General features: G+C 46.0%; 1 protein-coding gene across 5 annotated transcripts in view; it reads right to left on the bottom strand.

Moving 5' to 3' along the window:
- Nucleotides 1-14,928, bottom strand: part of XIAP (X-linked inhibitor of apoptosis) — a 37,125-nt gene extending 22,197 nt beyond the window's left edge. For 2 of the 5 annotated variants that reach the window (XM_056537944.1, XM_056537948.1), the window contains exons 1-2: nucleotides 14,775-14,928; nucleotides 9,129-10,022 (exon numbers count right to left, since the gene is read on the bottom strand). In XM_056537944.1, the coding sequence (XP_056393919.1) occupies nucleotides 9,129-9,999 (871 nt within the window). In that variant the 5' untranslated portion in view covers nucleotides 10,000-10,022; nucleotides 14,775-14,928. Of the gene's footprint in view, nucleotides 1-9,128; nucleotides 10,023-11,316; nucleotides 11,418-14,485; nucleotides 14,717-14,774 lie in introns of those variants that run through there. The other 3 variants (XM_056537947.1, XM_056537945.1, XM_056537946.1) reach the window with 3 other exon arrangements.
- Between the last annotated feature and the right edge of the window lie 1,787 nt (nucleotides 14,929-16,715).

Raw genomic sequence — 16,715 nt, 5'->3', positions numbered from 1 at the left:
CCCTTTGGGTCAGTAAGTTTACCACCCCGAGAGTCAGTGAGATAGGCTATTCTAGATCTAACCACTTTTTTCTTCAGTTGTTTCGCTAAAATAGAACTAGTCTTATTGCCTTGCCAATAGTACTTCATTTTGAGACTCCTAAGTGCTAACTCGTAAGAATGTAAAGATAAAGTGTGCAGTTCAGCCTGCAGTACCTTAAGTGCAGCAGCTGCCTCAGGTGAAAAGCAAACTTTATTACGTCTGTGCAAGTCCGCTATCTGTTGTTGAAGTTCCAATGTGCGAGACACTCTTCTCTTTCTCTCATGTGCCGTCTGACTAATGAAGTGGCCCCTAATGGTGGCCTTAAAGGCGCACCACAACGTAGTGTCCGTTACCGTCCCATTATCATTAACCTGAAAAAAAGCAGGAATAACTGCAGCGGTGGCGTCTGCATATTCTGGATTATTTAAGATCATAGAATTAAGCCGCCAGACAGAGACCGGATGATGTGTGTATGTCTCTCTAATAGTAATACTAATGGGAGAGTGGTCAGACCACTCCAGAGGCATAATTTCAGTCTGCGCTATCAAGGGGAGCAGAGACTTAGACACTAAAGTATAGTCTATGCGTGAGTAGGATTTGTGCACATTAGAGTAAAACGTAAAGTCCTTTTCAGTAGGATGTGTCACCCTCCAAGCATCATATAACCCAAAGGTAGATACGAAAGAGAAAAAACCTGTCGGGCCTATTCTGGAAGAAGCAGCTGTAGAATCAACCTGTGGCCACATCGTCATGTTAAAGTCTCCCAGAAGTACTATGTGACCTAATGCTACTGTCTCCACCTTGCGCAGGAGTGATTTAAGAAACACACACTGTCGGCGATTAGGTGCATACACGTTTACCAATGTATATTGTACCCCATTAAGCATACATGTTAAGATTATATATCTCCCATCAGCATCAATATGGGTATGTTGCACAGAAATGGCCACAGAGTCACGTATAGCAATGGACACCCCCCTCTTTTTGTGCAGGGCATGGGAGTGAAACATGTGAGGGTATCTAGAATGTTTAAGACGACCAGCATCTTCTAAATTCAGATGTGTTTCTTGTAGCGAGAGAACATCGGCATCTAAACGCCTAGCCTCACCCCAAACCAGAGAGCGTTTAAATGGTGAATTCAATCCCTTAGTATTAAGGGAAACTAGCTTAAGTACCATAACAATATAAAAGGGAGCCCTGAATTATACGCATCGACTTCATAACAACAAGCACATTCACCGCCTCTGGTATCATCCGCCATCGCATACAACCAGGGCACCCTGGACTCAAAAACATGTACCCAAGAGACCCGGACTGGACAGACCAACAAACAAAGGGAAAACACAAAGAAAAGGGGAACAAGAACAGGGGAAACACATAAACACATATGTCAATAAAGGCCATGTGGTAAGCCTTAGCGGGGGACAACAGTTCACAAAATGTCCGCAGCTGGGCCTGAGAATAAAAAAACAACTGAAGAGTACCTAATCAGTTCCAGAGAAAAAAAGAAAAACAGGGGACATAGTAGAACCATAAAGACTGTACCGGATCCAGTCGCAGCAACCATAGTCCATAAGATCATATGTCCAGGGCAAGGTGGGGGATCCCAGTAACCCAGTGTCACTTAGATTTCCGTTTACGGTTGGTGACCAGGTTCCATTCCTCTTCCACAGCAGGTATAGGAGAAGAACCAGGGGATCGAGTTGAAGAGGCAGGAATACGCAGATTCCACTCATTGCAAAGATGCTCCAGTTCCTCTGGTGTGGTCACAATCTTTTTCGAGCCATTGCGGGTAATAATCATCTTGACGGGAAAGCCCCATTTGTAAGGAATCCCCTGCTCCCGCAACAGTTTGGCTCCGGTACTGAATTCCCGTCGTCTGGCCAGCGTAGCTGCTGAAAGATCTGTATAGAGTTGCAGGTCTTTAAATCTGTCAGGCAAAGTGGGTGTATTACGTGCAGCTTGCATTAGTTGATCTTTTATATGGTAGAAGTGCATGCGTAAGATAACGTCACGTGGCACTGAGGCCGAGAGGGACTTCGGCTTGGGCAGTCTATGCACCCGGTCCATGAGCAGATCTAATGGGCTAGCTTGAGGGAGAAGCAAGGTGAAAAAATCAGTCAAATAATCATTCAGATCCTCGGTTTTGACCGACTCCGGCACCCCTCTAACTCTCAAGTTATTACGTCGGGAGCGGTCTTCCACATCCGCAATCTTCAATTTAAGAGCCAGTACTTCATCTTCTAAGGAGTTGGCCACATCCACCACAGTATTGTGTGAAGCCGTAAGCTCCGCCATTTTAGATTCAATATGGGAGGTACGGTTCCCTATATTAGTCAGTTCAGTTTGTATACTGGAAACTGCTTTCTGTAGGTCGGCCTGTATGGAGAGTTGCAGTTCCGTTAGCAGGCCTCTCATAACATGCTCTGTAAGGGGTACCTGGTTGATCTCCTCCGTCCCTCTCACAGGCAGACTCTCTGACACTTGCTTTGCCGGGGGCGCCGGGGAGAATCGTACCTGGTGCAGTGCTGGTTCGCTCGCCATGGACAGGGCCACGGGCATCGGAGGATGGAGGTGTGCGCCGTTTGCTGAGGACGAGTCCGAGACCGAAGAAGTTCTCCCCGCAGGTGGCGATGCAGAGCCGCTTGTAGAAGGCACTCCAAGGAGCTGAGGCGGGGACGCCGAAGCGCCATCTTGCGAACCCTCGGCAGCGGGGAAGAACGCTGTGAGTTTCATAGGACTCTTCTTTTTGTGGCCTCTCGTACGGGTCATGGTCCCACTGGCCAGTAGTTCCCCAACCGGTGGCAGTCGGTGAGGGGTTAAGTAGTTAGGTACAGATGCAGTAAAGCCGCTAGCAGGCCCAGAGAATAGCGGAGCACAGAGACTATGCGACCGCCGCCATGCGCTGCAGGACACGCCCCCGATCCTATTCCTGCTCTTAGCGGCCAGGACTGTAATTCCGAGGATCTGGAAATCGCCGAATCCTCCGTCTATTTCAGCTTGGCTGCAAGAAGCCGCTTGGCTACATAGGATGGAGGGGCTGTTGGCGGACTCACGTAGACAATTATCTAAATATCACATGATCTGGTCCCCCTGGTTAGCATTTGCGTCATCCACCGACTACGCGACACTCCATTTAGATACCTAGCTTCCTCCGACCCGACACTGCTCCCCCTTATTGCCCCTCACGTGATATCACTGACGTTCTGACAGTCTGGTCCACAGATTACCTGGCTCACGTGCCCTGGATGTACGGGGGGCTCCAGGTCGTCTCGTGCTAAGAGGTTGGTTCACTTCTTTTTCCCTAGGTTCCTCTTTTATTCATCCCTATCACTTCTCCTCTACACCTTTTTGCTCCCCATTCCCCTTCTTTTCTTACCCGACTAGTTACATATAGTTTGCAGAGTCATCATATCCTTAATGTTCATGCCAGCATTCATAGTTATTCCACATTGCCAGTCATGTAAGTTGACCTGTTGTCCTCAAATACGCATCAGTGGTTTAAATCTTCATACAGTTAATGTTAAATACTGCTCGCACCGATGGAAAGGATTGTATCGGCTGAGCGAATGCTTGCCACTCTTCTTTGATTTCTGATGACTAATGCAATTGTTGCCTTGTTTCACTATTTCTTGATTGTATATTGGAAAACTCAATAAAAATCTTATTATGGAAAAAAGAAAAAACTAGACTTCTTCTGTGCCGGCGGCAGGTGCTAGAGATAACCAAGTAGGTAAATACATATAAGGCATTTACATCAATCACAGTGTGCTGCAGTTTAGCACCACCTCAATGACCACTGAGCTTAAAGGAGCATTGCAGCCATAGAACACAAACAAATAGAAAAAATAGGAATACATCAGCTCACCGCACCAGAAGCAGATTATTTTTTGGATGCTTTCTCCTGAAGAGCACGGAAAGTTCAGAGCGTGCCAGCTCCCGGACAATGGAAAACAAAAAGACTATGGACGTCCAATTCCTCCAAATGGTGTGGGGAACAACACGGCTAAAACATAACTTTTACTGTGATCATTTAAATTCCATGGATCTCAACACAAAAATAAAGATAAAAACGCTACATAAAGACGCGTTTCGAGCTGTACCCATCTATTAATCGTGGCAGTGGGTATATGGCATTATACCCATATTTATACTTATAGCAACAAGCATACATCCAACCAGACTGAGGTGACACAATCTGATACCACTTGGATCCATCAACCCTCCCAAAATGCCAGAAAATGTGGACCGGATCAATGTCCAGGATTAAAACAACAATATAGTATAACAATATACCTGACTAAGGCCGCAGATTGTGGCTGAAACGCGTCACCTACCTGTCATCATGTCGTGTTACTGCTGAATAAATTATTTTGTATTGCTTGGAATCTGCGCTGGACATCTCTTCATTCTTTATATTACTATACGAGTTGTGGTTCAGTCTCGTCCGAGACGCAGAAAGGGCGTACAAGTGAGCTGTGCCTAACACTTTGGACTTTGTAACAATATACCTGCATCCATAGTTTGCGTATCTATTATAACAGTGTTCAGAAAAATTACATTCATGGATTCAGTATTGCATATTGGGAGGGATCAGAGTGAGTATAAGAAATCATGCACATAAAGAGAGAGCACACCATCACGTGCATATGAGCATGTTCACACTATGCGTTCTATTTCATTGCATTACTCATGATAGTGTGCTCTCTCTTCATGTGCATGGTTTCTTATACTCACTCTGATCCCTCCCAATATGCAATACTGAATCTATGAATGTAATTTTTCTGAACACTGTTATAATAGATACGCAAACTATGGATGCAGGTATATTGTTATAATATATTGTTGTTTAATCCTTGACATTGATCCAGTCCATGTTTTCTGCTGGACACTGATTCAGTCCTCATTCTGGCATTTTGTGAGGGTTGATGGATCCATGTGGTATCAGATTGCGTCACCTCCGTTTGGTTGGATGTATGCTTGTTGCTATAAGTATAAATTTGGGCGTAATGCCATATACCTACTGCCACAACTAAGAGCTGGACACAGCTCGAAACGCATTGGTTGAGCATTATCATCTTTATTTTTGTGTTGACATGACAGATTCGGGAAGGAATTTTTACCTCCAGGATGAGGGATTTTTGCCTTCCTCTGGATCAACTCAGTAGGGACTAATTAGGGATATAGGTTGAACTTGATGGACTCTGGTCTATTTTCAACGTTATGAACTGTGACTATGACATCCATGGAATTTTAATGATCACCGTAAAAGTTATGTTTTAGCCGTTTTGTTACCCATACCACATGGAGGAGCTGAAAGTCCATCTTCTTTTTGTTTAATACTTATCCTTGTCCGCAGGATAGGGGAAAAGGGTGTGATCGTGGGGGGTCCAACCGCTGGGACCGGGCATTGTCGTGGCTCTGCACCTCACAAATGCTGCCTCTCCGCCTCTCCCATAGAGATACATGAAGGGGGCATGTTGGCCGCGGCATCATGCTGCAGCTGACACGCCTCCTGCACAGGGAGAGCTGAAGCCCTGAAAAGGAGATCGCGGGGGGTCCCAGCAGTTGGACCCCTCGGATAGGGGATAAGTGTTCCATGCCAGCAGATCTCCTTTTAAAGTAAATCATCATTTATTACTTTGCAAGCAGTCATCAGCTGTTTTATCTCCCCATCAGCCCATGTATGCAGCTCTGAGCATGATATAAAGATGACAGATTTTCTTTAATATTAAGTACTGTACATTGTCCAGTAAATCACTTTTTTATATTAAAGTGAATGCATCACTTAGGATTTTTTTTTTTTTTATATTACTGACTAGACAGATATAGAATTTTTTTTTTTATTTTTTTATTTTTTATCTGCTACTACTTTCTGACTACTTGTTTTAAAGGAAATCTGTCATCAGAATCACCCGCACTAAACCTGTTACACAGGCTTGTAGTGCGGGTGATCCTGATTAAAACGCTTCTTACCTGGTTAAAAATGGTTCAGCGGTTCCTCAGATATCTTTATTTTTAGTTTTCTGTTATTCCCTGGCTTGGGACTCAGTGGGAGGTGTTATCAACTCGGACTCGGCCACACGTCATTCTAGCTGGGCGGAGCTGCCGCCCGGCTCATGAATATTCATGAACTTATCCTCGTAATCTAACTCCTTTTGCTAGGTCTGGTGGGGAGGGCCGCGAGGAGAAGTTCATGAATATTCATGAGCCGGCCGGCAGCTCCGCCCAGCTAGAATGACGTGTGGCAGAGTCCGAGATGATAACACCTCCCACTAAGTCCCAAGCCAGGGAATAACCGAAAATTAAAAAGATATCTGAGGAACCGCTGAACCATTTTTAACCAGGTAAAGAAGCGTTTTAATCAGGATCACCCGCACTAAAAGCCTGTGTAACAGGTTTAGTGCGGGTGATTCTGATGACAGATTTCCTTTAAATAAGATTTTTAGTAAATTTATTTATATATTTTTTTTTTTTCTTTTTTTTTTTTTACAGCAAGCCCCATGTACATAAACACAATAAACTGGAGTTGAGCCTATTCACTTGTATAGAAGTTTCTGTCACCTGTACAGAAGGGAAGGGGGACTGAGCTATGATCATCACTTATTGTGACTAGCCTGATCCTGTCTTTTGTAGGGTACATTGACACATACTGTATGCGTTGCGGATTTGACGCAGTTAAATCATTATTAATAGAAATAGTTAAAGGGGTTATCCAGGAATAGAAAAACAAAGCTAATTTCTTTAAAGAAGCGCCTGTCTGTCTCCAGGTTGGGTGTGGTTCTGTAGCTCACTTGCATTGAAATGAATGGAGCCAAGTCGTAATACCACACACAACCTGGGGACAGACGTAGGAGCTGTTTTTGAAAGGAAAGTAGATTTAAAAAAAAAAAAAAAAAAAACTGTAAAAGCTCTTTTTTGAAGGATCCGTTGGGGGACACAGGAACCGTGGGTATATCTTGCTGACACTAGACATTAGCAAAAAGAAGTCAGTCCCTCCTGGCAAGATATACCCCGCCCACTGACTGAGCTACTCAGTTTAGTCCCAAAGCAGTAGGGGGAAACTGAAAAATCACTACAGATATTCCGAAGAAGACCTAGACAAAAAAAAAAAAAATATCGAACAAACCCGAGCCAAGAGGGAGGAGACCTGTGGCAGGCGATCGGAAGTGGCCCAGTAAAGAGGTGGAGCGCCGGGCCGCGTGAAAATAGTGGGCAGAGCTAACTGCCGGAGCAGGGCCGAAGCCGCGGGCCAAATTTACAGGCGCCCACTGGCTGCGGCCCCCGCTCCCAAGCACCACGTGCTGCTGGAAGTAATACGGAGGTCAGCTGCGGACTCCAGGGGTAATGAGATTGCGGCGGCAGGAGCCGAAACAGGGCCATGCGCATACAGACCGCCACGACCTTAACAGAAAGCCGGCCTATGCGACAGTCATAAAGACTGTCGCACCACTGAAGAAAGGAGCGCCGCATGTTCAGGCAGTGGGAGGTCTCGTCCGCACAGCAATGAAGGATTAATGGAGGTACTAGAAGGGGAAATGGACCACCGATCAGGCTGCCTCCCCACGGAGAAATAAAGTAATTGATAACAAAGATCCCAAGCAGCCCAAAAGGGAGAGAGATAGAGGCTGGAAGGGATGGAGGAAGGGGAGATGGTTAGGGATACTTACCTAGAAGGAAGATATTACTTATACTCACCCCTGAAATCTTCAACCAGCCGGGTGCCACAATGCATCATGCCAGGCTGTAACGGGGGGGGGTGAACAGGGGAAAGAGGAGGCCCGCACCCAGAGCACATCCCTAGCGCTGGTTGGTGGCGAGAAGAGGTTAACGGTGCATACTTTATGGACCGTGCCTCTTGTTTGCAAGTGGGGGATCAGGCAGTGCCATGCTCCTGTCGCCCCAACCTACATAAAACAACAAAGAAGAGAAAAAATGTACTCTAGCAAAACTAGGAAACAATAGCCTCCTACTGACACTAAGCTAAAACTGATTAGCTCAAAGTCAGAGGGAGGGATATATCGTGCCAGGCGGGACAGACTTATTTTTTGTTAATGCCTAGTGTCAGCAAGATATACAAACGGTTCCTGTGTCCCCCAATGGAGCCGAACGAGAAATTAGCTCTATTTTTCTTTTCCTGGATAACCCTTTTCAACATGGCATAGAATCTGCAGCTTTAAAAGTGTATTCCAGGAAAAAAAACTTTTTTATATATATCAACTGGCTCCAGAAAGTTAAACAGATTTGTAAATTACTTCTATTAACAAATCTTAATCCTTTCAGTACTTATGAGCTTCTGAAGTTAAGGTTGTTCTTTTCTGTTTAAGTCCTCTCTGATGACACCTGTCTCAGGAAACACCCAGTTAAGAAGCAAATCCCCATACCAAACCTCTTCTAAACTGGGCGGTTCCCGAGACACGTGTCATCAGAGAGCACTTAGACAGAAAAGAACAATCTTAACTTCAGAAGCTCATAAGTACTGAAAGGATTAAGATTTTTTAATAGAAGGAATTTACAAATCTGAATCCTGGTAGAAAAAACAGACATGGTGCACATCCACAATTTTGTATTATGATCTAATTGCTTCTCAGCATAATTACAAAAACTAGCAGGTTGTTAGTATATACGTTTTTAATTTGCAAATCTGTTTAACTTTCTGGAGCCAGTTGATATATATATAAAAAAGTTTTTTTCCTGGAATACCCCTTTAAATCCACAGAAACAAATCAGCACCATCAAATCTGCAGCAGATACGGTACATGCGAATGTACACTTATGGAAAATTTACATGGATAAAGTCATTTTGGAAATTTTTGCAAATTCAGGAATAAGTAGTCATGTAGGTGGTCCTTCTCAGTGAGTGACAGATATCTGTGTATAAATGTTCATATAGAGAGTTGTCATTTACTGAGTAGGACCACCCACTACTTATTCCAGAATAAGCAGAAATTTACATGACTATACGACAAGTTATTTGGGAATTTTTCCCACAAGACTATGTATCAATCAATTAGCTCCTTCTTTTCTTTAACATGATACTGCATAATGAACTGCAATTTCAAATTAACAGGTTCCCTTTATGTATAGTCTAATTATTATGTTCTCACCTGTACTATAAAATCCTGCTCTGGCAAGCATCTCTTTATTAACAGCATAAGGCCAGTTAGCAAGACTCTCCAGCCGAGCCTTTACTTGACTCATGGCAGGATTTTCTGGAATTTCCGAACCTCTTCTTGTACCGCTAAATATACTGTTTGACTCAAGAGCTATATTCCCGACATCTCGACCTAAAACAAAGAAGCAGTCTGGGAAATGTTTGCGATGCTCATTCCATGCCATATCACTGGGCTCCCAGTTCATCAGCTTTCCTCCACAACAGAAACATTTCACCTGGTCATTTATGCCGGTATAAAACAGACCAGCGTTTGCCAGCTCCTTTGGAGTCACACGCACATAGCTCGGCCAGTTCTTAAACGTTGTAAGCCGGGCCTCTTCAGTACACATATTTATATATCGAGGAAATTTTGGCTCTGATTCATCAACTACTCTTCCCGTCCTCAACAAGAAATCAGTATCATGAATATCCGAGTTGGAAGTCTGGCCAAGATCATGAGTTGCACAATTATTTATTATGTGAGGGCCAGAGTTTTGACTTATAGGAGCTTGAGTTTGTATGCTTTCACTCCTTGAGTTAAATGCGTTAATAAATTTACAGTTTGGGCTGACTTTCCGATGCTTCCCAATGGCTGTGTCTCCATGCTGCCAACCTTCCACTACAGCTTTACAGCTGAAGCACTCAACTCGGTCTTCAATCCCAGTGTAATAGAAGCCAGCACGGGCCAGGGCTGGGACCGAGACAGGACAGGTACCTCGAAAAAAATTTGTAAATGACGCCAATCGACTGGATTCCTCAGAGTAATCATTCTCCGGTTCCATGTCGTAAGCACCATCTGACACTTTTCCACAGTTACATGTCATGTCCTCTGGAAAGAACAGTTTATCTGCAGCAAAAAAAAAAAAATATATAAAAATGTATGAAAAATTAAAAGAAGCCAATTGAAAGCGTAAAAACATCTTTTAACTAGTTCTTTGAGTAATATACATTTTGAGAATGGTTGCAAATGGTGGATCAATTACAATCACTGTTGAATTAAATTAAATAGGATAAAAGTGAGCAAGAGAAAAAGAATGATTTGTCCCATGAATCCCTGATAATCGAGTTATTATGAACAGGCAACCAAATAAAACTATCAAAGCAGTGGGATTTCTATGGGACTCTGCTGCACTGTGCACACAGTGGAATTTCAGTACAGAGATCTTTCTAGCAATGTTTTTATACCTAGGCCGGTAACCATGACAAGGGGGCATCCTCTACGTCTAGAGGAAAGAAGGTTTCACTCTCATCACAGACAGAGATTCTTTACTGTAAGAGCAGTGAGACTATGGAACTCTCTGCCACATGATGTTGTGATGTCTGACTCTATAAACAAGTTCATGTTGTCATTGGGCAATTGGCATCAGCCTCGAGTTTTTTTTATTTATTTTTTGCCTTTCTCTGGATCAACACAGTATGGTTTATGGACTCATTTTTTTTCAACCTTACAAACTATGTTAGATGTTTCTGCCTTGGAAATTCCGATTTTATCATCTGCAGAAATAGACATGTATATTATTACTGAGGATTCCGCTTGGAAATTAGTGTTTTCTAGGTAAATATTTCACACATTTTTGGCTCTGTATACATGGCCAACTTCTCCATGCAAAAACCATGGAACACACTTAATTTGGAGCTGATCCAAGCAGAATTTCCATGTGAAAATTTTGCCAGGAATGTTTGTGGAATCAAAGCCCCATCGATGTCAATTTAAGTTCCTGATGAAGATTATTTTCAGTGAGAAAAATTCAGCAAGGAAATTTTGTAGTGTGAACCCACTCTAAATGCCTGGTTGTAGTGCTTAGCACCTGCCATAAGATTCTGGTCCAGAAGCCCTACTTTTCAGCCAACAACGAGGAATAAGATCCTTACCCTAGTGGCCTGGAAACATTGCATCTAGTAACTAGCAACTAAGCATATTCCTAATATACTTATGTCACTTCTTCTCACATATAAAGTCATGTAAAACTAGCAGCGCTTATGACTTGACACCAGCTGGAAAGCACGGCCCTTTAGCCACACAACTTGCTCACCAATTTGGCAGGGGATTTTATGTTCTTCCCCTAAGAAGGGGAAGTCTTCAGGACAGAAGTCAGAAGTCTTGGGACAACACATTAAGTGGTGTATATGAAATTGCTTACAGGGATACTCTGGCGAATTAACCCTATGTAAAATCCATTCTTGGGGAAGGACAGTAAAGAAACTGTTCCTGGTGTCCAGTGCTTCTGGGTTCCGTGATGTGACATCATGCGGCTGGTCATCTGATTGAACCAGAAAGTTCTGGAAACTGGGAACAAAAGTTTTGTGATAGATGAAGATGAGAGGTTTGTTCCTTTACTGTCCCCCTCCCAGAGCAGATTTTACATAGGTTTAGTCACTAGAGTACCCCTTAAAGGGGTACTCCGCCCCTGGCATCTTATCCCCTATCCAAAGGATAGGGGATAAGATGTTAGATCGCCGCGGTCCTGCTGCTGGGGACCCCGGGATCGCCGCTGCAGCACCCCACTATCATTACTGCACAGAACGAGATCGCTCTGTGCGTAATGACGGGCGATACAGGGGCCGGAGCATCGTGACGTCATGGCTCCACCCCTCATTTCATCACGGCCCGTCCCCTTAATGCAAGTCTATGGCAGGGGGCGTGACGACCGCCACGCCCCCTCCCATAGACTTGTATTGACGGGGGTGGGCCGTGACGTCACGAGGGGCGGAGCCATGACGTCACGATGCTCCGGCCCCCTGTATCGCCCGTCATTACGCACAGAGCGATCTCGTTCTGCACAGTAATGATAGCGGGGTGCTGCAGCAGCGATCCCCGGGGTCCCCAGCAGTGGGACCCCAGCGATCTGACATCTTATCCCCTATCCTTTGAATAGGGGATAAGACGTCTAGGGGCGGAGTACCCCTTTAAAGGACAGCTTTCTAAACTGGATGCCGCTGGTCAGGCAGTCAGTGCTGTGGCCACTCACTAAATCAGTGACCTACAGTGGCTGCCAGGACTGATGATGTGCTGAGGAGCTACACAGGCCTGCTAAGACAAGGAGGAGGGGTGAGGGGAATTATGATGTGGTACTCAAGGTGGTCAAGAGGGGGGGGGAATAGGTATGAAATAGCACAGGGGAGGATCAAGAGGGGACAATGATGTGGCACAGGGGTGATGAATATGGGGAATTAAATGGAAAAAACATATCAGCCCAGAGAAATATGCCCGTGGCACTACAGCATCGATATAGTGAAGTGGATTCCCCTCCTCCCTCCCCCCTCCCCCCCCCCCCTCAGTTATACAATATTACGCTAAACATGTGAAGTGGAAAAAACGTAAGGGGTGCTATCCACTGAAAATAGTACAAGTCTTCATAATCCAAAATACAGTAACACAAGTTAGTAAATGCACTCACCCTGTTAAAACATCACTTTTAATTAGTCCATTTAAAAATTATCCCACAGGGAGGGAGGCAGGAAAGAACTCCAGCGGCCGCAGGTTCTACTGGCAACAGGCTGTTTCACAGTATCCTCCCTTCGTCTGACAGCCAGAGGAAACAGCCTGTTACCAGTAGATCAGGCGGCTGCCTACGTTTTTTTTCCTCCCTCCCAGGGGGATCATTTTTAAATGGAGTAATTAACCTCTTAAGGACCAAGGACGTATGAGTACGTCCTTGGTCCCGCTCCCGTAATATAACGCGGGGTCCCACGGTGACCCCCGCATCATATCACGGCGGGCCCAGTGTCATAGTGAACCCGGGACCCGCCGCTAATTGTGCGCGGCACTGATCGCGGTGCGGCGTGCCATTAACCCTTTAAGTGAAAGTAAAAAGTACCGGTTAGCGCAGTGGGCTGTTCGAGATAGCCGCGGCGAAATCGCGGCATCCCGAACAGCTTACAGGACAGCCGGAGGGGTCCCTTCCTGCCTCCTCACTGTCCCGATCGCCGAAAGACTGCTCAGTGCCTGAGATCCAGGCATGAGCAGTCAAGCAGCAGAATCATCGATCACTGGTTTCCTATGAGAAACCAGTGATCAATGTAAAAGATCAGTGTGTGCAGTGTTATAGGTCCCTATGGGAGCTATAACACTGCTAAAAAAAGTGAAAAAAAAAAGTGAATAAAGATCATTTAACCCCTCCCCTATTAAAAGTTTGAATCACCCCCCCCCCTTTTCCCATAAAAAAAAAACAAAAACACAGTGTAAATAAAAATAAACATATATGGTATCACCGCGCGCGGAAATGTCCGTATTAGAAAAATATATTGTTAATTAAACCGCAGATCACGGCACAAAAAATGAGCCCTCATACCGCCCCATTCGCGGAAAAATTAAGTTATAGGGTCAGAAGATGACAATTTTAAACGTATTAATTTTCGTGCATGTAGTTATGATTTTTTCCAGAAGTACGAAAAAATCAAACCTATATAAGTAGGGTATCATTTTAATCGTATGAACCTACAGAAGATAAGGTGTAATTTTTACCGAAAAATGTACTGCATAGAAATGGAAGCCCCCAAAAGTTACAAAACTGTGTTTTTTCTTCAATTTTGTCTCACAATGATTTTTTTCCCCGTTTCACCATAGATTTTTGGGCAAAACGACTGACGTCTTTACAAAGTAGAATTGGTGGCGCAAAAAATAAGCCATCATATGGATTTTTAGGTGCAAAATTTAAAGAGTTATGATTTTTTAAAGACAAGGAGCAAAAAGCGAAAGTGCAAAGACGGGAAACCCCCCGGTCCTTAAGGGGTTAAAAGTGACGTTTTCACAGGGTGAGTGCATCTACTAACTCTTTTGTTGCTGAATTTGGGAAATTAAACGGCATGGTGGGGGGGGATCAAGAAATGTGCAAAATGTTACGGGAGGAATGAAGTAAACAAAAGAAATTGAGGTAGTGAAGGGGGGTGTGTTTGCAGCCACATTTGTAATGCTGATACAGAATACTGGTATGAGTAGTGCAGAGGAATACAAGCGACGGTGCGTCACCAGACTATGCATCAACTATATGAAAAGCTCTGACATGTGCATTCAGAAAATGACCCAAACCTAGTCACTAGCTCAGCCCATTAAAAGCAATTGGAGCATTTTGACAGGATGCTCACATGTAAGTGCAGAAGAGGCATAATTGTAGTGTCAACCCGGCTTAATTGGGATTATGTTTAGTCCATCTCCCAAATGTATAATCTGTCTGTGCAGAAGAGAATGTATGAGATGCCTGTGGCATAAATCCAGGACATGGTATTCCCATCTCTCTCCTGTATGCCAAGCTGGTATACACCATTCTGCACACGCCCCTATTCCCAATGACTTCTTGTGAGGGCACTCACCTCCTCCAGGGAGCCATGTTCTCTCCTACAAGTGGAGCTAGGCCGCGCCCTGACACAGCGCTATGTGACTCCGCCAGCTCACGTGGTTACATAAGAGCAGACGGTGCAGGAGGAGTGACCGGGAGGGGGCGGGGATGTCCCCTCTGAGCGCACGGTACCGTACACTTACTGCGGCTCAGGACATCTCACCAGATAGCAGCACCTGCAAAGTACACGGCCCAGAGGCTGCCTGCACAACAAGCCTCCATACATACAGTGCGTCACACAGGTACACGAGCGGGAAACTTACAAGCTGCAGGCGGACGGCTTCACTGTTCAGGAGACCGGGAAGCGATTCCTCCTTACCTGGAAGTAGAAGCCGAGCTCACACAGGCATTTCCTGCAACACACGTCAGCTAGAGGAACACTGCCACCTAATGGCGACACGCTGAAAGGACAGGCCGTGCAGAGGGTCGGTTTTGGACGGAGCAAAGTAGAGCGTAGAGCAGGCATAGGCGAGCTTCTACACTGCAGATGGTTTGGACTACATCTCCCATGATGCTCTTACTGCCAAAATGCTGACAAAGCTTCATGGGAGATGTAGTCCAAAACATCTGCAGTTCGGAAGGTTGCCTATGCCTAGATTGCCCAGTGTTTCCCAACCAGTGTGCCTCCAGCGGTTGCAAAACTACAGCTCCCAGCATGCTCGGACAGCCGGCTGTCCGAGCATGCTGGGAGTTGTAGTTTTGCAATAGCTGGAGGCACCCTGGTTGGGAAACACTGGCCTAAGCCCTTCACTGAAACAGAAAACTACCGTATTTATCGGCGTATAACACGCACTTTTTAGGCTAACATTTTTAGCCTAAAGTCTATGTGCGTGTTATACGCCGATACACCCCCAGGAAAGGCAGGGGGAGAGAGGCCGTCGCTGCCCGCTTCTCTCCCCCTGCCTTTCCTGGGGTCTAGAGCCCTGCTGCCGGCCCTTCTCTCCCCCTGGCTATCGGCGCCGCTGCCCATTCTGTCCCCATGACTATCGGTACCGGCCGGTGCCGATAGCCAGGGGGAGAAAAGCGGCGCCGACAGCCAGGGGGAGAGAAGGGGCAGCGGCACCCATTGCCGGCGCCGCTGCCCCGTTGCCTCCCCCCATCCCCGGTGGCATAATTACCTGGGTCGGGTCCGCGCTGCTCCAGGCCTCCGGCGTGCGTCCCCTGCGTCGTTGCTATGCACGGCGAGGCGTGCTGACGTCATGCGCCGCGCCGTGCAGCGCATAGCAACGACGAAGGGGACGGACGCCGGAGGCCTACAGCAGCGCGGACCCGACCCAGGTAATTATGCCACCGGGGATGGGGGGAGGCAACGGGGCAGCGGCGCCGATAGTCAGGGGGACAGAACGGGCAGCGGCGCCGATAGCCAGGGGGAGAGAAGGGCTGGCAGCAGGGCTCTAGACCCCAGGAAAGGCAGGGGGAGAGAAGCGGGCAGCGACGGCCTCTCTCCCCCTGCCTTTCCTGGGGGTGTATCGGGGTATACACGCGCACACACGCACCCTCATTTTACCATGGATATTTGGGTAAAAAACTTTTTTTACCCAAATATCCTTGGTAAAATGAGGGTGCGTGGTATACCCCGATAAATACGGTATTTACTTTTCCCCAGTTATTTATAAAATCTTTTTTTTTTTTTTTTTTTTTTTTAGACAGGATTAGTTTGCATTTGATTTAAAGGACATCTGCAGCATTCTAACACTTACCCCCTATCCACAGGAAAGGGGATAAGTGTTTGATCACGGAGGGTCTGACCGCAGGGACCCCCGCATTAGCGCTTAGTGAGAGTGCTAATGTGCAAAGCGTCAACCTAGAGAGGTCGACGGTACGCCCCTTCCCCATACAGCACGAACGCTGCCTCCCCACCTCTCCCATAGAACTACAGTGGTCCCTCAACATAAGATGGTAATTCGTTCCAAACGACCCATCGTTTGTCGAATTCATCGTATGTTGAGGGATCCGTGCAATGTAGGAAGCCTATTTGGCTGAATTTGTGAGAGGGGGCGTGAATTCCCACGCCCCCCGGCACCTACAGGCGGGGCCATGCAGGAGGCACCGCTATAAAACGCCCCCGCAACATACAGGCGGGGCGTATGTGGTTTCCAGCTACTCGTGTTGGAACGGCGGTTGTCTAGCGTACAGAGGTCCCACCACGGTAAACCCGGTCTCCGGCCTCCAGTCTTTTAGGCATATTCCCACCCACGCACCAG

This window comes from Hyla sarda, chromosome 9 (genome assembly GCF_029499605.1).
Source record: "Hyla sarda isolate aHylSar1 chromosome 9, aHylSar1.hap1, whole genome shotgun sequence".
NCBI classification, from domain to species: domain Eukaryota; kingdom Metazoa; phylum Chordata; class Amphibia; order Anura; family Hylidae; genus Hyla; species Hyla sarda.
Note: the sequence above shows the minus strand (reverse complement) of the source record. Positions and strands in the feature narration are given on the sequence as shown.